The sequence below is a fragment of the Chiloscyllium punctatum genome, chromosome 32 (assembly GCF_047496795.1).
Source record: "Chiloscyllium punctatum isolate Juve2018m chromosome 32, sChiPun1.3, whole genome shotgun sequence".
NCBI classification, from domain to species: Eukaryota; Metazoa; Chordata; class Chondrichthyes; order Orectolobiformes; family Hemiscylliidae; genus Chiloscyllium; species Chiloscyllium punctatum.
In genome coordinates this window covers 6,332,385-6,353,621 of record NC_092770.1, presented here as the reverse complement: position 1 = coordinate 6,353,621, position 21,237 = coordinate 6,332,385, and the positions used below count along the sequence as shown (strand labels likewise).

General features: G+C 39.8%; 1 protein-coding gene across 3 annotated transcripts in view; it reads left to right on the top strand.

The window, feature by feature from the left end:
• LOC140457851 (ras-related protein Rap-1b) overlaps positions 1-7,595 on the top strand; it is a 73,931-nt gene extending 66,336 nt beyond the window's left edge. For all 3 annotated transcript variants that reach the window (XM_072551548.1, XM_072551546.1, XM_072551547.1), the window contains 2 exons: positions 1,908-2,021; positions 6,245-7,595. In XM_072551548.1, coding sequence (XP_072407649.1) covers positions 1,908-1,994 — 87 coding nt within the window. In that variant the 3' untranslated portion in view covers positions 1,995-2,021; positions 6,245-7,595. The remainder of the gene's footprint in view (positions 1-1,907; positions 2,022-6,244) is intronic.
• The last annotated feature ends 13,642 nt before the right edge of the window (positions 7,596-21,237 follow it).

The following is a 21,237-nucleotide window of genomic DNA, read 5'->3' as shown; positions in this document are numbered from 1 at the left end:
CTTCATGATTTAGACAGCCCCTTCGGCCCAACAAGTCCACACCGACCCTCCGAAGAGTAACCCCACCCCACTCTGACTATGGACAATTTAACACGGCCAATTCACCTGACCTGCACTTCTTTTAAAATGTGGGAGGAAAACCACGCAGACACTGGGAGAATGTGCAAATTTCACATAGACAGTTGCCCAAGGCTGGAATTGAACCTGGGATCCTGGCGCTGTGAGGCAGCAGTGCTAACCACTGAGCCACCATGCCACCCCTACTCATGTAAAGTAGAAACTCGCCAGAAAGGTAGTGGAACTGAAGTTTCTGGAACCTTTTTCAGAAGCAATCGGAGATTGGATAGTAAAATGTTGAGTACCTGTATTCAGGCTAAGTTAAGGATTGCTGATTAATCTCTCACTTCTGGCTATCTTCTGATAATATTTTTAATGTCTGAGAATTGAGATATATCATAAATTTAAATTATATGGACTTTTTTAGTCAATTGTTTCATGACATTTATTGCTTAGTGAATTTAATCTCCATCTGTGGTGTGTGCCTTTTTTCAGTGTAACATATCTCTTTGAGCTATCCAATTAGTCCCATGACCACTTTTTCCCTATAGACCTGCAAAGTTCTCCAAAAAGTATATTTTTCTTTTGAAATTTATTGAAACTGGTTCCTCTGCCCCTTTTCAATCCATTCGAGAATGAAAAAGACTGTATGTGTCTGAAAGAGACCTAGAAATTGATTCTCACTATGCCTTGGCATTTTTTAAAATTAATTATCCCATGATCTCTGGTTATTGATTATCTGCCAGTGGAAGATTTCTTTGTATCTACAATCAAAATGCTAATAATTTTGAATGCCTATTATTAAAAGCCACTCAATCTTCCCTGCTCCAGCGATTACAATATCATTTTTTTTTGTGTTTCCATATTTCAGAAAACCCTCATTCATGGTATTTTTAAAGTAAGTCTCTGCTACACACTCAGTAAGGCCTTGACAAATGCACATAAAGTGTAGTATCTAGAATTAGATATGCTTCTTTAGTTGACACCTAACTAGTGATTCCCATACCTTTCTGGCTATTGTTCACCTCAATTCAACTTAAGATACGTAACTTATTAATGTTGTACATGAGTCTGAAATTATCTAAGTCATAGATAATGTGAGGTTTGGATTGATTATTCCTTGAAGTATTCCATTCTTAGCAATAAATGTCCATTATGCAACACTAGGATATTGTGAAAGATTTTTAGTTTAGTTTATTTAGAATAAGTCTCCAATATTAAAGTATTGTACTACTGCCATGACATCAGTTGTTGGATGGAAGAAAGGATTTCAAAGTTTGAGTGGCATTGATTGTACTATCCATCAGGTAGCATATTTCATTAATTGTGAAGATAATTCAGTAATTATGTGGCCAATTTAAGATCAAAATATCAACTGAATAAGTGTAGTTATAACTGAATAATGTAGTTAGCAAACTTGAGTTGAATGCACAAGTTTCTGATCAAGAACATGAAACACGTAGACCAACTATCCTGTAATTGACAAAAAGTGTTATTTGCAGAAGTTTTGCTTGGTCCAAGCCATTTTTTATAACTTGAATGCAGTCTGTTCTGATATAGCGTGATAGTTCTGTTCTCGTGCGATCTCACATTATAAAATTGCGTAGTTTAAATGGCAGGGCTACTAACGGGGTCAGAATCACGTTATAGCCAATACAGGTAAGAAACGTTCGCATTCTATATATAACGGTCTAAATTCTTCAATTGTATTAAAGCCAATTTGCGTTGAAGAAGCACATGTTATAGCAGAGCCAACTGTACTTAAAAGTTGAAGCATTCCTGATTTACAGGGACATTAAGAAAATTATGGACCTTATTTAAAAACTTACTGGAATTGTTGTGTATTGCAGATTTTCTACGATCTGGTCCGACAAATCAACAGAAAATCTCCAGTTTATGGAAGGCCTCAAAAAACCTCAAAATGCCAGCTGCTTTAATACAGATCTATTCTAACTTCGAGTCAGGTGAAAAAACAGGATTGCATGCTTGTTTTGGAGAAGGATGATAGAGAAAAAAAATAGTGAATAGTGTAGACTATGGTATTAGCTACACATATTTAATAACTAATTTCTTCTGTGTAATTAATGCAAACTTTTTTGAAAATTATGTGCACACATTTTTACCACAAAACTGAACTCAATCAACTAGTATGCTGAAGAATATTCCTTAATTTTGACTAAATTTGGTTTTATTTTATCACTTTAAAAGAATTAGGCAAGGAATCTTCATTAATATTAATACATAAGATTTTTAAAGTTCCATAAAAACATAATTAGAAGCATGAGTAGGCAGTTCGGCCCCTTCTGTCAGGTCTTCCATTTATACGGTCATGACTGATCTCACCTCGATCTCAACTTCACGTTTCTGCCTGCTTTCCATAACCCTTCAGCGCATTACTCATTTAAAAATCTCTAGTTTCCCTCCATAAATTTGCTCAGTGTACCAGCATCAACCACAAAATGGAGTTGTGAATTTCACAAATTCATGACTCTGAGAAAAATATATTCTCCTCATCTCTGTTTTCAGTCAGCTACCCCTTATCCTTAAACTATGATATCTTGTTCTATATTTTCCCACATGAGGAAACCTTCTGTCCATATATCGGCTTTGTCAGTCCTCTTTGGCGTTTTACATATGTCAATTAAATCTCCTCTCATTATTCTAAATTCTAGAGCGTGTACGCCTAAACTGCTCAATCGCTTTCATAAGACAAACCCCTCATCTTTAGAATCAATCTAGTGAACATCCTTTGAACTGCCTCCAATGCAACTATATCCCTCCTCACATAAGGGGACCAAAATAGTATGCAGTACTCCAGATGCAGTCTCCCTAATGCCTTGTACAGTTGCAGCAACACTCCCCTACTTTTATACTGTATCCTTTAGCAATAAATTCCATTTGTCTTCCTATTATCTGCATTCCATGCATGAGGGCAGCCACATCCTTTTGCTTCCAAGCATTCTGATAATAAGCTGCCTTTTAAAACCTCTGACGAAAATAGGTAACCTCACACTTCGTCGTGTTATGCTTCATCTGCTAAGTTTTTGTCCATTCATCTAACCTATCCATATCAATTTGCTTATTTCTTAATTGTTCATTGCAACTTACTTTCCTACCTATTTCAGCATATTCTGCAAATTTGCTGAATTACTTTCTATTCCTGCATCAAAATCATTAATGTAGATTGTAAATAGTTGGGGCCCAAAGACTGAACCCTGTGCCACTGCACTAGTTGCATCTTGGCTCTCTGCTTCATGTTGGTTAGCCAAGCTAATATATTATGCTAACTCCATGTGATCTTAGCTTGTGTGTTGCCCCTTTGTGCAGCACCTTCTCAAATGTCTTCTGAAGTCCAGATACACTACATCAATAGGTTTCCTATTTTCCATGTTGCTCGTTACATCTTCAAAGAATGTTAGCAAATTAGTTAAATATGATTTATCCATCCTAAAACTATCCTGACCACATGCAAGCATAACGTAAATCCCATGCAATATTAAACATTAAAGGTTTGAACATTTGTAAAGTTACATATCTATTTGCAATAGCTCAGTTTTCCCTCCACTATCACCACTGCCAACCTCAACCTTCTGCACCCTGTTACAAAGGTTTGAGTTGCGTTGAGGAACAATTCCATTGTTCAAGCTGAAAATTAAGTGACAGCACCTTTTAAGGAGTGGTCATATGGCAGTTTCAGAACATACAGGTAGAGGAGAAATGAGTGACTGTCATGAGTCTAGGAATGCTTGGCAGGCAATGTCTGTGTGTACACTGTTCACTAAACAGTTTTGGATACAGATTGAGTGTGATGGCTCTTCAAGGGAAAGCAGTGTAGCAAAAGCCAACTTCAACTTTGGTTTACCTGCACAGATGGAGGAGAAGGAAAATAGAAGAGCATTAGCAGTACAGGATTCATTGGTTTGATCAGCCATGATCCTGTTGAATGGCAGAGCAGCCTTGAGGGGCCAAATGGCCTACTCCTTTACTGATTTCTTATGGTCTGGTTCAGAAAGCTTTCTATATTGTTCTATGCAGGACAATAATAAACAAAATTACAGCATTTGCCATGAGGGGTGATATGCTGGCATGGTTCAAAGATTGGCTAATTGAAAGAAAATCTCTTGCAAGGTAGACTGGCCATGCTAAATGTGGGGTTGGGGGCTGTGTCTGGGTGGGATGTCTTTGGCGAGTCAGTGTAGACTGGATAGGCCAAATGGCCCCTCCACTATGTGGGGATTCTTTTATTAGTATGAAATGGGGGCATTGTTAGACTGTGATTAATGGATATTGTAAGGATCAATGCTTGGGGTTTCACAGTTATTATGAATAATTTAGATGCAGGGACCAAATATAATATTTCTAGGAATTTCAATGACTGGGGAGGCATTGGTCTAGTGGTAATGTCATTGGTCTAGAATGCCAGTTCAATATTTTGGGGAGGTGGATTCAAATCTCACCATGGCAAATGTGAAATTTGCATTCAATACAAATATGGAATAAAGAGTTGGCCTTATAGAGACCCTGTAACCATTATTACTTCATAAAAATCCACTTGACTCACCAATGTGAAAAATTCCCCTTCCTCATGTGCATTTAGGAAGGAAATCTACTATCTGGCCTACATTAATGTGGTTGGTTCCTAATTAGGGGGTAATAAATCAGCATCACTTGCATCCCACAAACAAATTTGAAAAAGGCCATAAATGACACAACTAGCAGGGGTGTGTATTAAGAATATTTGAAGAGAATTCAAGATTTGGATGAACTGATATTAATGGCTGAGCAGACTCAAAGGGTTAAATTGCCTACTGCTCTGATGTTGCTGTGTCACTGGTTGGGGGCACTCTTTTGACCTTGGATAGTGATTTTTTGAAAACAGGTAAAAGACAGACAGACTATCGCTAGATTGTATTGAAGAAATGGTGGTAGAGCTGCAATAGAAAGTAATGTTTGGGCACTGAGACTAACTATAATACTATACTGAATAAAACATACAACTGGGTACGATTTAGAGCACGCAGTACTGATTTACTGTATCAACTCCAGTCTGTCTTCTCCAAAGAAATGAGATTCTGGATTAGTGGTGGTGGAAGAGCACAGCAGTTCAGGCAGCATCCAAGTAGCTTCGAAATCGACGTTTCGGGCAAAAGCCCTTCATCAGGAATAAAGGCAGTGAGCCTGAAGCGTGGAGAGATAAGCTAGAGGAGGGTGGGGGTGGGGAGAAAGTAGCATAGAGTACAATGTGTGAGCGGGGGAGGGGATGAAGGTGATAGGTCAAGGAGGAGAGGGTGGAGTGGATAGGTGGAAATAGAGATAGGCAGGTAAGACAAGTCCGGACAAGTCATGGGGACAGTTACTGAGCTGGAAGTTTATTCCTGATGAAGGGCTTTTTGCCCGAAATGTCGATTTCGAAGCTACTTGGATGCTGCCTAAACTGCTGTGCTCTTCCAGCACCACTAATCCAGACTCTGGTTTCCAGCATCTGCAGTCATTGTTTTTACCTCCAGGGAAATGAGATCTAACTGCCTTTACTTCTTATCCTTGGGTCATTCTCACGAGTCTTTGCTGCATTCGTTCTCTCCAATGTCTTCAGATCATAAGCTGTGATGCCCAGAACTGGGCATAGTACTCCAGTTAAGATTTATCTAGCATTTAATAGTTCAACATAATTTTGTACTCCACACCCTTATACCTAGGGTACACTCTGTTTTATTAAATGTTATATCAACCTGTCCTGCCACCTTCAATGACCTGCATCCATTTCCACAGAAGTTTCTCTGCTTGTGCACCTCCTTTTGAGCTGTCACTCTTAATACCACAGGGGATGTAATTATCTTGTCACTTGAAAGTTTTTTTTTGAGAAACCCAAATTGTGCAGACACAAAGTATTTGATACATCAATTTTAAATTTCTTTACATTGGAAACACATGCTTTAAATTGGATTTAATTACAAGTAAAACAGCATCAATGGCTTCAACTTGATAAATTTTTTTTGGAGAAAAGGGAGATTGAAGGAAATGTTGAGATAATGATGGACTTTGATTTTGTCAACAAAGAGATGGCTCAGTGTTCTTTGTGAAGTTTCTTTTAAACTGTCAGTAAAGATTATTTAGCCTGTGCTTAATTCCAAGTGGTCTCTAGACTAGAGATGATATAGCATGAATTTAACTTTTTTTTTAATTGCAGATATGATGAACTATTTCCCATTTTGACAGTGCCAGCATTCCACTTTACTAAACCTATTGACATCTGAAAAATGGACTTTCCTGTGGTGGTACCCTTCAACAAATGGATGAAAGCTCCCAAGTCATTTTGCACATAAAGTAACTATAATATTTTCAGCATTGCAAGAACAGAAAGCTTTTTTTACTTCTAAACATCCTAATAGTAGGAAACTGTTAAACCTAGGACCTACATTCAGTGTTACTGATGATCACATGGAGCAAGTACTCCTTTCACCAATGTTGCATTAAACTAGTAAATAAATATTGGTAATTCCCTTTTTTGTCAATTAAGTTTATGTAATTTCCTGAAAGCACCACTATTTTAGCATAATAAAGATGGAAGTCCAAAGATATCTTTAGAATAGATGAGTTCTCACAGCTAACACTGCTTCTTCAATATTTGTAGCTTTTAAAATGGAGATGCAAAATCATTGTTTTAGTGTATAACTGCGCTCTGATAATTGCAACAGCTATTAAAGTATTTGAGTTTTTATTTCAGTAAAACCTGTGGAAACAGTGATTTCTATGTATAAAAAGTGTATGTTTTTGTTTTAATCATATTTTGTCTTTGGTCTACACTGTTGCCTTCAAATAGCTGTTAACATTTTCAGAAAAAAATGTCAAGTCTTTCATTGTATGTTTCCTTTCTGTTTACATGGATAATGTTTATAAAGGATTGTACAGTGCGGGTCGACAACAGGAATTATATATTTTAAAATACTTATTTTAAAACTTTACAAGTTAGCTTGGAGATCACTCTTGATATGCTCCTACACCTGTGGGTTCTCACTAATTCTGCTTGCTTATGCATATTTGTAATTATCAGTACCAAATATACATTAAATTAGACATTGCCTGTTAGTGGTTATGTTTCATGTGTAATGTTTTGTTGAAATGTTTCCTGGTGGAAGAGTACTGTGGGTATTGATGGTGAATATGAGAAATAATTTTTATTAGAGTGTAATTGGTCTCACGGCCCAAGTTCCGCTGATTTATTTAACAATGCCTTCATGCTTTGTATGCATTAACTTTTGGGTAGAAGATTGTGTATGGAATTGAGCCACAGTATTTGAAATGACCAACTTAATGCTGCAAGTGCTTTAAGGTGGCCAAATGTAAACTTTAAAAGCCTTAATTTCCATAGAGTGGTGCAATTTTTTTGTATAACCTTGTATCAATTCACTATTATGGATTGCCATGCAAGGGCTTGCATTATGATTATCTGCCACTTGAATGTTTTGTCATGTTTTAACTGCAAGTAAATAAAGTATTCGTTTAACTTTTGTAAATGTAATACATTTTGTGTATATTAAGTACCATGATCTACTGTGGTTTTTTTGTTGGTGGTTTTTACACTTTTGAAGAGTACTTGGAACAATATAAAAACAAAAGATAAGCTGCAATTTCTTTTCTTTGTATTGGAGTATAGGCTCCAAGTTTATTTTCAGTTCATAGTTCATGCATTACAACAACACAAATTATTTAAAAAGGATACTAGCTGGGGTAACTTGATTGTTAATCCTTGATTTCTAGAAATATTTCATCCCAAGTAAAATTTCTAATTAAAATTATGTCTTTTGATTCTGTACAACATAACAAATTGCCCAGATCACTTAAGTCTTAATTAAAAATATAGTATTTACCCTTTTGCAGGGTTAACATTTATCCTTGCATCCCTACTACTTAAGATGCAGAATGGTGTAGTGTGTTTTTAATTAAATTCATTTATTAAGCAAGATTTATTTTTTGCAGAAACTGGCCATTACTGCAGTTTCTATCTCGTTTTTAAAAGTTCAGTGGCTACTACATTTTAAATTGAATTATAGCTTTTACTATAATATTAAGTTTGCTTGTGGGAAACTGATGATCCACTAATTTGAAAAGTTATATTTGATTTGATTTGATTTTGTTGCTCAGACATCCTTAAACAATCTCCCACATTTTCAGTAGATGCCAGTGTCATGAATTAGTTAACTGCCAATCAGCATTGCCGTCAAAATGGTGACAAGACCCAGCAATTTCTGTGTCCAGCTCACTAAACTGCTTTTTAATGGACTGTTTCGGAATTGCATTCATGATGCCAATTAGAAAGGGAAGGAGACAAAGTAGGAAACTGTAGACTAGTTAGTTTAATATGTCGTTGGCTTCTAACTATTTTCCATTATTAAGGAAGTAACAGCAGGATGTTTGGAAAATCAAAACACAGTTCATCAGAGTCATTATGGTTTTATGAAGGGTAAGTCAGGTTTGACTAATTTGTTAAAATTCGTCGAACTTGTAACATGCAAGATGGAAAATGGGGATCCTGTAGATGTCCTAAAGCTGAACCTCCAGAAAGTATTTGATAAGATGCTGTACAAAAGGTGAATGCACGTGCTAAGATCACATGAGGTTGGCAGTAATTTATTAGCTCGGATAGAGGCTAACCAACAGAAACCTGTGTCAAGATAAATGGGTCTTATTTCTGGTTGGCAAGATCTAACGAATGGGGTGCCACAAAATTTGGTCCTCAGGACTCTGACTGTAATCAGTGTTAAATGAATTGGATGCAGGGATAGAAAGTACTGTTGCCAAACTTGCAGATTACCCTAAAATAAGTGGGAAAGTAATTTGCAATGAAAAAATAATTTTGCAAATGGATATAGATAGGCTAGGTGAATGGAGCAAAGTTTGGCAGTTTAATGTGGATAATTGTGAGGTTATCTGTGTTGGTTAAAAGAAAAGCAATTATAGAAATGGAGAGAAACTTCAGACCACATGAGGTTAAAGGAATTTGCATGTCCTTGTGCATGAATTGCAGAAAGTTAGTATGCAGGAGCAGCAGGTAACAAGGAAGGCAAATAGAATTTTGGCATTTATTGCTAAAGGTGTAGAATATAAAAGTAGGGAAGTGATGCTGCAACGGTACTAGGTTTCAGTGAGACCACACCTGGAATATTGTGTAAAACTTTCTTCCTTTCATCTGAGGAGCGATATAGTTGAATTGGAGTTTAGAAGAATGAGGGGAGATTTAACTGAGATATATAAAACACGAAAGGGGGTTGACAATGTAGATGTAGAGAGAATATTTCCTTTTGTGGGGCAATCTAGAATAAGAGAACGTAGTTTTGGATAAAGATGTTGATCTTAGGGATCATGATCACAGTCAATAATTTGTAAGTAATTTTGATAGGTTTATTGAATTTAATGTGTCATACCTAAACTGCTGCTGCTTAATTAATTAGATAAAAGTATACAACTGTGACAATTGGGAATGGTTCACTGACACCAGAGGACAAATGGGCCATTAGTGCAGAATGTTTCAGTTTTGTTCAAATGATAGGGGCAGATTCTGCTCCAGCCAAGGTGTTAGGAAACACTTGCCTGGGTTTTCCTTCTCTCCTTCTGGTCTGTCTTCCATCTGGCTGATGAGGTTTGCTCATTGAAGACTGGTCTCTGGGGCCAGTTCAATGAGATCTGCCCTCGACGAACTCCCCTCTGCTGCTTGCATTTATGTCATATTTCTAAGGGGCAGGTTATTTTCTCTGTCAATCGATTGTCTGACCCCTTTTGGCCAATGGCTGTGGCAGAACCACTTGTGACATTGACCATTGTCCACCTACATTTATGGGTTACTTTTATCATTCTTTCTATGAACAAATTCTACTAATTTTCAAAAACAACACACTGATAATAAGGTGCATTTGGTGATAGATAAATTGTTAATGCAAGTTCAATGGGCATCATGACCTCTATTTTTTCATAATTTCATTTTCATATGCTGGAATTCTGAAAAGTTAAGTACTGCTCTGAAAGCTGTTAACTGAAATTTCATGCTACTTAATAAATACTAGGAAAAATCCGTTTTTACGGCTCCACAATATTCAACAAGGGGTAGCAGGTTTAAAACCAATGAAGAGAAATTACTTCTCTCCAAAGTTTATGTATCTGCAGAATTCACTACTAGATTACGGTGGATGCTGGGACATTGAGTAAAGTTAAGGAGGAGGTAGACAAATGTTTAATTAGTAATGGCCTGAAGGGTTGTGGAGATTGGGCAAGAAAGTGAAATTGAGGTCAAGATGAAATCAGTCATCTGTGTATTAAATGGTGGGGTAAGCTTGAGGGGTTGAACTGCCTACTTCTGCTCCGAGGTCTTATGCTGAGAATTTTGTGGAAGGGGGAGGTGGTTAAGGGACAGGCTAGTTGCATCTTTGCAAATATTTTAGCCTCATCCATTATTTACATCTGGGGTTCCAACATAATCATCAAAACTTATCTTCTTTGTTACCTGCTTATCTTCTACCATTCCCAGCTTAACTTTCGAACTCTGCTCTGGTCTTAGAATTTATAGCATAGTAAGAAGGTCCATTATGTCCATGCAGATGCAAAAGAGCTATCGAGTTTAATTTCACTTTTTAGTTTTTGGTCCACTACTAAGTAGTTGACAGCACTTCTAGTATATCTAAGTAAACCTTAAATGCACTGAGATTTTTTTGTCTTTATTTTCAGTCAGTCAGCTGCAGACACCCAATACCCTCTAGATGCAAATATTTCTCCAGTCCCCTCTAATTTTGCTGTCAGTTATTTTAAATCCACTCCCCTCTACTTAGTGACCCTTCTGCTAAAGGTAATTGGCCCCTCAGTTTTATACATCTCAATTATTAATTTCCTCTGCTCCTCCGCAAAGAAAACAAACCAACAATCTTCCTTCAAAAATAAAGCTCTTCAGCCCTGCAAAATCCTCAAATCTCATTCTGCACTGTCTGTGCAATCAAATCCTTACTATAATGCATGACCAAAGCTATAAATAGTTTGCCAGTACAGCCAGTCTAATGTTATCCTAGCACAATCTCCTCTTTATTCCAGGCCTCAGGTTTAACTATCTGTCACTCTTAGATCTGTAGATATCTATTTCAAGGCACTCTACTTCTCAGTATGACTTTCCTCCCCAAAAGCATTACCTCTTATCTGGATTGAATTTCAATCTCTGCCTATTTTACCATCTCTAATTTTTTTTTGTGCAGTCTATAATATTATTTCTCACTACCAAGCACAAAGGTAAATTTTGTATGGTCAGATGTCATTTATGTCTAAATTATTGAGATATACCAAACAGGCAAGACATAATGTTCTTAGCTCTGAAGTCCTGTAGGAAACTGCCCTCCAGTCACAAAACACCTGTGAATCAATATACCCATTGCTTTCTGCAAATGAGCCAATTGTGAATGTAACTTGCCACTTCCTTTTGAATCCCATATGGTTCTGATTTTCTGACCAGCTGGCCATTTGGGACCTAATCAGTGCCCTTTCTAAAATCTGTGGACCACATCAAACATGCCACCAATTGTTAAGGCCTCAAAATAAATCACTCAAATGCAGCTTTCTCTCAAATTCGTTGACCATGATCAATCCAAACTGTTCTAAAAGATTATGCTGGGTCTAAACATTTATTCCAATAATAAGGTTTGGTTGACTGACTTATCATTACTCAGGCTATTCAACCCAACTTGCTAAAGCAACTGCATGAGCAGTTCTTGATGCCTACATCCAGAGAGAAGAATAGTCCCTTTGCTATTGTTTGACTCTGCAGGATGGATGCCAGGACATTGGGATGCATTTCATCTGAGTCTGGTGACTATTCACTCTCAAAGATCCTAAACACCTTAATGTTTCCTCCTTTGCTCTTTATCCCATCAAGCATATTACAGTCCTCCTGAACTATGGTGTCTGCTTTGTCCCCTTTTTATGAAAACAAATGTAAGGTCTTCATTATGAACTGTGTTCATGTCTTCTGCCTCCACATATTACCTTTTCCTTTCTGATTGGTCCTGCTTTTTCCCTGGTTACTCTTGATTTTCATGTATTCATAATATACTTTTAGGTTTTCCTTTACTTGCCAGTATTCTGCATTTTTTTTTACTAATTTTCTTTTGATTTCATTTCTACACTACCTGTGCTTCTCTCAGCTTTCTATAGTTTTAAACCCTTGTTTATTGAAATGTTACTTTGCCTGCTTGTTGTTTGCTCTTTGACATCAAGGGGGTGTAAATCGGAGAGTCACATTATTTTTCTTAATGGGAATATTTGTTCTGAACTCTCGCATTCATATAGATTTTCCTTCAAATCCTATCAAAACTCAAAGCAGCAAAATCGGACTTGTAGAAATTAAAAACTTAATGTTTATATTATCTTTATTCTTTTTTGTAATCACACAATTTTTAATCTAAACCTATTTTGATCACTACTGCTGAAGTATTTTCCACTGATGGTCATTACCTTGAGCATGCTCTGCAATTCTCTTGAATGCACTTTAAGAATTCTATCCTCTATACTTTTGATCCAGATAATGTTAGGGTAGTTGCTCTCTCAAATGATTACTGTCCTATTTTTCTGAACTTTCAGCAATTTGTCTACAGCTTTGTTTTCTTATCATCTGACTGTGGGTCTAATCTATAGTCAAAATTGTGAATTCCCTGTTTTGATTCTTTCATTCAATCCATCTTGTTTGTACATACCATATGCTTCAAGCATATCACCTTCCTCATAGTTGTGTTTGCTTTTTTAACCTCTATTGTTTTTGCTCCTTCTTGATCCCAGCTGTGAATCTTGAGCAGGAATGTTAGTCTATAACGAGGTAAAAACAATGACTGCAGATGCTGGAAACCAGATTCTGGATTAGTGGTGCTGGAAGAGCACAGCAGTTCAGGCAGCATCCAAGGAGCTTATAAAACCTACCTTTTGAACCATATTTAATAACATATCATAATTATTGTTATTTAAACATACTTCTTAGTGATGTTGCCCAGCTCATGTGCCTTATTCATAGAATGTTTTGCTTTGGAATATGTATCAGTAATACAGTGGGCAGCTCCTTTGTTGATTGGGTTTGGTTCCTTCTCTACCACTGCTCTGTCTCACGCTTAAGGTGTTTGGACTGCAAGCATAATTCAGCTTAATGGAAAAGTTTTTACTGTCATGAATGATTGGTAGCAAGCTCCTCTCAGTTAAGAATATCAATGCTATCATTTCACAGAAGGGTTTAGTAGGTCTTCGTCGCATCGTCTTTTTTTTTTCAAACTAGAAATGTTGACCAAAATGATAGTTAAGAAAACAAAATGTGGGAAGGGATATGATTTTCAGCTTTCCAAATGCAGTATCTTGTCCACCATCATTAATTTTGCTGGACTTTTCCTTGGGTTCTTTTAAGACAGATTTAAGGAGCCTGGCATTTGTTTGATAGTCTGAATAAAAATGTGGTACACAGGGAGGAAGGAATTGGCCTGAGTGTCTTCAACATTGATTCTAGACCCCATGACGCCTCATGCCATAGATCAAATGTAAGCTTCAATGTTTATCACGAAGATTGGCTTGTCAGCACCTCTACTGACTGAGCTGATTGAGTCCTAAACAACATGAGTGTTTTTTGGGGAAGAAACAGGCAGTGCAGGGTTCCCCTGTGGTCGTTCCCCTAAAAAATAAGTATGCAGCTTTGGAAACTGTTGGGGGGGACAGCCTTGCAGGTGTAAGCTGCAGTGAAGGGGTCTGTGGCTCTGAGATTCAGAAGGGAAAGGGGGAGAAGAGGAGAGCGCTAGTTATAGGGGACTCTCTAGTTAGAGGGACGGACAGGCGGTTCTGTGGACATGGGCGAGACTCTCGGATGGTTTGTTGCCTCCCAGGTGCTAGGGTCCGAGACGTCTCGGACCGTGTCTTCAGAATCCTTAAGGGGGAGGGTGTGCAGCCAGAAGTCGTGGTACACATTGGCACCAACGACATAGGTAGGAAGAGGGGCGGGGAGGTCATTCAAGAGCTCAAGGAGTTAGGCTGGAAGCTAAAAGCTAGGACAGACAGAGTCGTCATCTCTGGGTTGTTGCCGGTGCCACGTGACAGAGAGGCAAAGAATAGGGAGAGAGTGCAGTTGAACACGTGGCTGCAAGGATGGTGTAGGAGGGAGGGCTTCAGATATTTGGACAATTGGACTGCATTCTGGGGAAGGTGGGACCTGTATAAACAGGACGGGTTGCACCTGAACCAGAAGGGCACCAATATCCTGGGGGGTAGGTTTGCTAGCACTCTTCGGGGGGGTTTAAACTAATTTGGCAGGGGGATGGGATCCGGACTTGTAGTCCAGCAAGTAAGCTAGCTGTGTGTCAGGATGTCCAAGACTGTAGGGAGGCTGTGGAGAAGGTAGCACTGACAGGGACTACTTGCGGACACAGAGATGGGCTCAAGTGCGTATACTTCAATGCAAGGAGTATCAGAAATAAGGTGGGTGAACTTAAGGCGTGGATCGGTACCTGGGACTACGATGTTGTGGCCATCACGGAAACATGGATAGATGAGGGACAGGAATGGCTGTTGGAGGTTCCTGGTTACAGATGTTTCAGTAAGATTAGGGAGGGTGGTAAAAAAGGAGGGGGGGTGGCATCGCTAATTAGAAATGGTATAACGGCTGCAGAAAGGAAGTTTGAGGGGGATCTGCCTCTGGAGGTAGTATGGGCTGAAGTCAGAAATAGGAAAGGTGCAGTCACCTTGTTGGGTGTTTATTATAGGCCCCCCAATAGCAGCAGAGATGTGGAGAAACAGATTGGGAAACAGATTTTGGAAAGGTGCAGAAGCCACAGGGTCGTAGTCATGGGCGACTTCAACTTCCCAAATATTGATTGGAAGCTTTTTAGATCAAGTAGATTGGATGGGGCGGTGTTTGTGCAGTGTGTCCAGGAAGCTTTTCTAACGCAGTATGTAGATTGTCCAACCAGAGGGGAGGCCATATTGGATTTGGTACTCGGTAACGAACCGGGACAAGTGGTGGGCTTGTTAGTGGGTGAACATTTTGGTGATGGCGACCACAATTCTGTGACTTTCACCTTGGTTATGGAGAGAGATAGGTGCGCACAACAAGGAAGTTTTTACAATTGGGGGAAGGGAAATTACGATGCTGTAAGACAGGATTTGAGGAGCATACGTTGGGAGCATAGGCTGTCAGGGAAGGATGTGGTGGAAATGTGGGACTTTTTCAAGGAGCAGATACGACGTGTCCTTGATATGTATGTACCGATCAGGCAGGAAAGAAATGGTCGTGTGAGGGAGCCTTGGTTGACGAGGGAGGTTGAATGTCTAGTAAAGAGGAAGAAGGAGGCTTACATAAGGTTGAGGAAACAAGGTTCAGACAGAGCAGTGGAGGGATACAGGATAGCCAGAAGGGACCTGAAGAAAGGGATTAGGAGAGCTAAGAGAGGGCATGAAAAATCCTTGGCGGATAGGATCAAGGATAACCCCAAGGCATTCTATGCGTATGTGAGAAACCTGAGAATGACGAGAACGAGGGTAGGTCCGATCAAGGACAGTGGTGGGAGACTGTGTATTGAGTCGGAAGAGATAGGAGAGGTCTTGAACAAGTACTTCTCTTCAGTATTTACGAACGAGAGGGACCGTATTGTTGAAGAGGAGAGTGTGAAATGGACTGATAAGCTAGAAGAGATACCTGTTAGGAAGGAAGATGTGTTGGACATTTTGAACAACTTGAGGATAGACAAGTCCCCCGGGCCTGACGGGATATATCCTAGGATTATGTGGGAAGCAAGAGAGGAAATTGCAGTACCGTTGGCAATGATCTTCTCATCTTCACTGGCAACTGGGGTGGTACCAGGGGACTGGAGAGTAGCGAATGTTGTGCCCCTGTTCAAAAAAGGGAATAGGGATAACCCCGGGAATTACAGGCCAGTTAGTCTTACTTCTGTGGTAGGCAAAGTAATGGAAAGGGTACTGAGGGATAGGATTTATGAGTATCTGGAAAGACACTGCTTGATTAGGGACAGCCAGCACGGATTTGTGAAGGGTAGGTCTTGCCTTACAAGTCTTATTGAATTCTTCGAGGAGGTGACCAAGCATGTGGATGAGGGTAGAGCAGTGGATGTAGTGTACATGGATTTTAGTAAGGCATTTGATAAGGTTCCCCATGGTAGGCTTATGCGGAAAGTCAGGAGGCATGGGATAGAGGGAAATTTGGCCAATTGGATAGAAAACTGGCTAACCGGTCGAAGTCAGAGAGTGGTGGTAGATGGTAAATATTCAGCATGGAGTCCAGTTACAAGTGGAGTTCCGCAGGGATCAGTTCTGGGTCCTCTGCTGTTTGTAATTTTTATTAATGACTTAGAGGAGGGAGTCGAAGGGTGGGTCAGTAAATTTGCAGATGATACAAAGATAGGTGGAGTTGTGGACAGTGAGGAGGGCTGTTGTCGGCTGCAGAGGGACTTAGATATGATGCAGAGCTGGGCTGAGGAGTGGCAGATGGAGTTCAACCCTGCCAAGTGTGAGGTTGTCCATTTTGGAAGAACAAATAAGAATGCGGAATACAGGGTTAATGGTAGGGTTCTTGGTCAGGTGGAGGAACAGAGGGATCTTGGGGTCTATGTACATAGATCTTTGAAGGTTGCCACTCAGGTGGACAGAGTTTGTAAGAAGGCCTATGGAGTATTATCGTTCATTAGCAGAGGGATTGAATTCAAGAGTCGTGAGGTGATGTTGCAGTTGTACAGGACTTTGGTTAGGCCACATTTGGAGTACTGTGTGCAGTTCTGGTCGCCTCACTTTAGGAAAGATGTGGAAGCTTTGGAGAGGGTGCAGAGAAGATTTACCAGGATGTTGCCTGGAATGGAGAGTAGGTCGTACGAGGATAGGTTGAGAGTTCTCGGCCTTTTCTCGTTGGAACGGCGAAGGATGAGGGGTGACTTGATAGAGGTTTATAAGATGATCAGAGGAATAGAGTAGACAGTCAGAAACTTTTTCCCCGGGTACAACAGAGTGTTACAAGGGGACATAAATTTAAGGTGAAGGGTGGAAGGTATAGGGGAGATGTCAGGGGTGGCTTCTTTACCCAGAGAGTGGTGGGGGCATGGAATGCGCTGCCCGAGGGAGTGGTAGAGTCAGATTCATTGGCGACCTTTAAGCGGCATTTGGATAGGTACATGGATGGGTGCTTAATCTAGGATAGAAGTTCGGCACAACATCGTGGGCCGAAGGGCCTGTTCTGTGCTGTATTGTTCTATGTTCTATGTTCTATGAGTGCTGGACTGACTCCCCATCAGGTGATGAGGGAAAACATACTTGACCCCAGTCTGCTAGCTGCAGATACATTTGTCTGTGATAGTATCAGTAAGAGTGAATACCTCCCATCTTCACTGAGAAGACATGTCATATTGGAAGGACTGTCATTATGCTACATGATTTCAAACAGATTTAGAAATTGAAGACTGGGCATCCATGATACACTGTGGACCATCAGCAGCAACATCATATTCTGGTACAATCCACAACCTTATGGCCCAGTATACCTGCATTCTACCACTGAATCAAGGTTGATTTCCTGGTTTGCTGACAATGAATAGTGCAGGAGCAGCATCAGGTGTACCTAAAAATGAGGTGTCAACCTACAACAGAGGACAATTAGTGTCTCAAACAGCAGAAGTAGCATGTGATAGAACTAAGCAATTTCAGGACAAATGAATCTGAAGATTCAACAGTCATATGTCCAGTTGTGAATGGTGATGGACAATTAAGCAGTTTTCTGGAGGATAAGACTCCACAAATATCCCCATCCTCAATGATGGTAGAGTCCAGCATATCGGTGCAAAAGATAAAGCTGAAGGATTTCCTACAATCTTAGCCAGCAAAATTAAGTGAATTGGGCATCTTGGCCATCCCTAGAGGTCCCCAGCATCACAGATGCCAGTCTGCAGCCAATTTGATTCACTCCACGTAATATTAAGAAATGGCTGGAGACACTGGGTACTGCAAAAGCAACGGAGCCTGACAATATTCTAGTGATAGTCCTGAAGACATTCTCCAGAGTTTGCTGCACCTCTAGCCAATCTGTTCCAATATATTTGTAAGACTGGCATTCCCTCAACAATGTAGAAGATTGCTCAGGTGTGTCCTGTACACACAAAGCAGGTCAAATTCAACTCACCCCCATTGCTGCCCTATCTGTCTACTCTCAATCATCAGTAAAGCGATGGAAAGTGTTATCAACATATCAAGAAGCGCTTAGTAATAATCGGCTTACTGACACTGAGTTTGGGTTCCGCAAGAGCAATTCTGTGCCTGACCTCCTCATAATTAGATTAGATTAGATTACTTACAGTGTGGAAACAGGCCCTTCGGCCCAACGAGTCCACACCGCCCCGCCGAAGCGCAACCCACCCATACCCTTACATCTACCCCTTGCCTAACACTACGGGCAATTTAGCATAGCCAATTCACCTGACCTGCACATCTTTGGAGTGTGGGAGGAAACCGGAGCACCCGGAGGAAACCCACGCAGACACCGGGAGAATGTGCAAACTCCACACAGAGAGTCACCTGAGGTGGGAATTGAACCCGGGTCTCTGGCGCTGTGAGGCAGCAGTGCTAACCACTGTGCCACCGTGCCTCCCACAATCTTGCTTTAAGAATGAACAAAAGAGTTGAATTCCGGAGATGAGGTGAGAGTAACAGCCCTTGACATCAATGGTATGTGTGACCAAGTGTGGCAGCAAGGAGCCCAAGCAAAAATAGAGTTAATGGGAATTAGGAGGAAAAGTCTTTGCTGTTTAGAATTGTATCTGGCACAAAGAAAGATGGTTGTGATTGTTGGAGAGCCATTAAATCAGAAGTAGGGGTATTCATTGATGATAACATAATGTACAGTATATTTGCGACCCCTCATGGTGAAGCAGTTGATGCCTAAATGAAGCAAGCCCTGAACAATATCCAAAGTTTGGATTGACAAATGGTAAGTAATATTCACTGCAATGACTATCTCCAATAAGAGAAAATCTAACCATTGCCCCATGGTATTCAGTGGCATTACCATTGTTGGATATTTCTGATCATCCAAAGGGCAGTTAATAGTCAACCACAATGCTGCTGATCTCTAGTCATATATAGAACAGACCAGGTAAGGATAGCAGTTTCCTTCTCTAAAGCACATTAGTGAACCAGGTGGACTTTATGACAATAAACAATGATTTCCAATATCATTAGACTCTTAATTCCAGATTTTTATTGAACTCAAATCCAACTATCTGCTATGGTGCGATTCAAATCCAGAGTCTCTGGATTAGTAGTCAAACGATAATACTACAAGGCTATCAACTCCCCACAGCATATTGCAATCTACCCCAACATATTTATGACAGACAGACAGCTGCTGTGACCCTATCTCTAGATAGTAATGTCACACTGCAGTGCTGCGTTTGTTGCTCTATCTCCCAGTGGTATTAGAGTCAGGCATCCATGATCAGGTAGTTAGGCCGCAGCAACTGCTGTGAAAAACTTCAACGATCGAAAACTGTTGTGCAATTGTTAGTACCTGTACTCTGAGCTCCATGGCAGTAATTGTTGCTCCACATTCACAACCCCAAAATTTCAGTTGGCAAGCCCATTGGAGATTGCAATCCACACTTTGGAAAGTTCTACCCTACTGAGTGCACAGGTCACAATTGCTAAACTTGGAAATTATGCAAAACCTGGGAATATTATCAACTGCAAGGAGATAATTCTCTTAAACAAGATTTCAGCTGGTGGAATTGGCGACAATTGGCAGATAAGATTTAATGCAAGGTTATACATTTGGTAAGAAGAATGAAGAAGGTCAATGCAAACCAATTCATTGAAGATGGCATGATAGGTTGAGAAAGGCATACAGGATTCTGGGCTTAGAGAAATTGGGTGCAAAAGCAAGAAATTTATAGTGAACATTTCTAATCTACTGGATTGGTCTCAATTGGAGGCTTATATCAAGTTTTAGGCACGACATGTTTGGAAGGAAAATGAGAGTATATGAAGAGATTAAGAGTCATCAAGTCTTACAGCATGGAAATAGATGTTTTGTTCCAAATCGTCCACGCTGACCAGACATCCCAATCCGAACTAGTCACATTTTCCAGCATCCTGTTCATAAACCCATCCAGATATCTTTTAAATGTTGTAATTGTGACCTCCTCTGCAAGTTCTTCTGGTACCTTGTTCCACAAACACACACTACCCTCTGCATGAAGACATTACGCCTCAGGTCCTTTTTAAATCTTTCCCCTCTCATCTTAAACCTATACCCTCTAATTTTGGACTCCCCCACCCTGGGAAAAAGACCTTGGCTATTCATCCTATCCATGCCTCTCATGATCTTACTAACCTCTATAAGGTCACTCCTCAGCCTCCAATGCTCCAGGGAAAAATGCCCCAGCTTCTTCAACTTCTCTCTATAACTCAAACTGTCCAGTCCCAGCAACATTCTTATAAATCTTTTCTACACTCTCTCTTTCTAGTACTTCCTTTGCCCTTAATGTATTTCTAGAATCCCTTTGGATTCTCCTAAACTCTATTTGCCAAAGCTATCTCATGTCCCCATTTTGCCCTCCTGATTTTCCACTTGTGTATACTACTGCCCTTATCCTCCCCAACTCAATCCCACCTGTCTATACCTGATATAAAATGCCTCCTTTTTTGACCAGCGCCTCAATTTCTCTAGTCAAGCAGCATTCCCTACACCTACCAGCATTGTCCTTCATACTCACAGGAACATATTGTCTCAGAACTCTCATTATCTCATTTTTAAAAGCCTCACACTTCCCAAATGTCTCTTTACCGGCAAATAGTCTCTCCCAATCAATTTTTCAAAGATCGTCTAATACCATCAAAGTTGGTCTTACTCTAATTTAGAAGTTTAACTTTTTGATCAGGCCTATTCTTTTCCATAACTATTTTAAAACTAATACAATTATGTTCATTTGCTCCAAAGTGCTCCCCCACTGACACTTTTGTAATTTGCCCAGCATTATCTCCCAACAGAATGTCATGTATTGATCCTTGGAGGTACATCCATGTATTGAATAAGAAAGTTTATTAGAACACACTTAACAAATATCTCCCATCCAAGCCCTTAATACTATGACAGCCCCAGTCTATGTTTGGAAAGTTAAAATCTCCTATTATTAC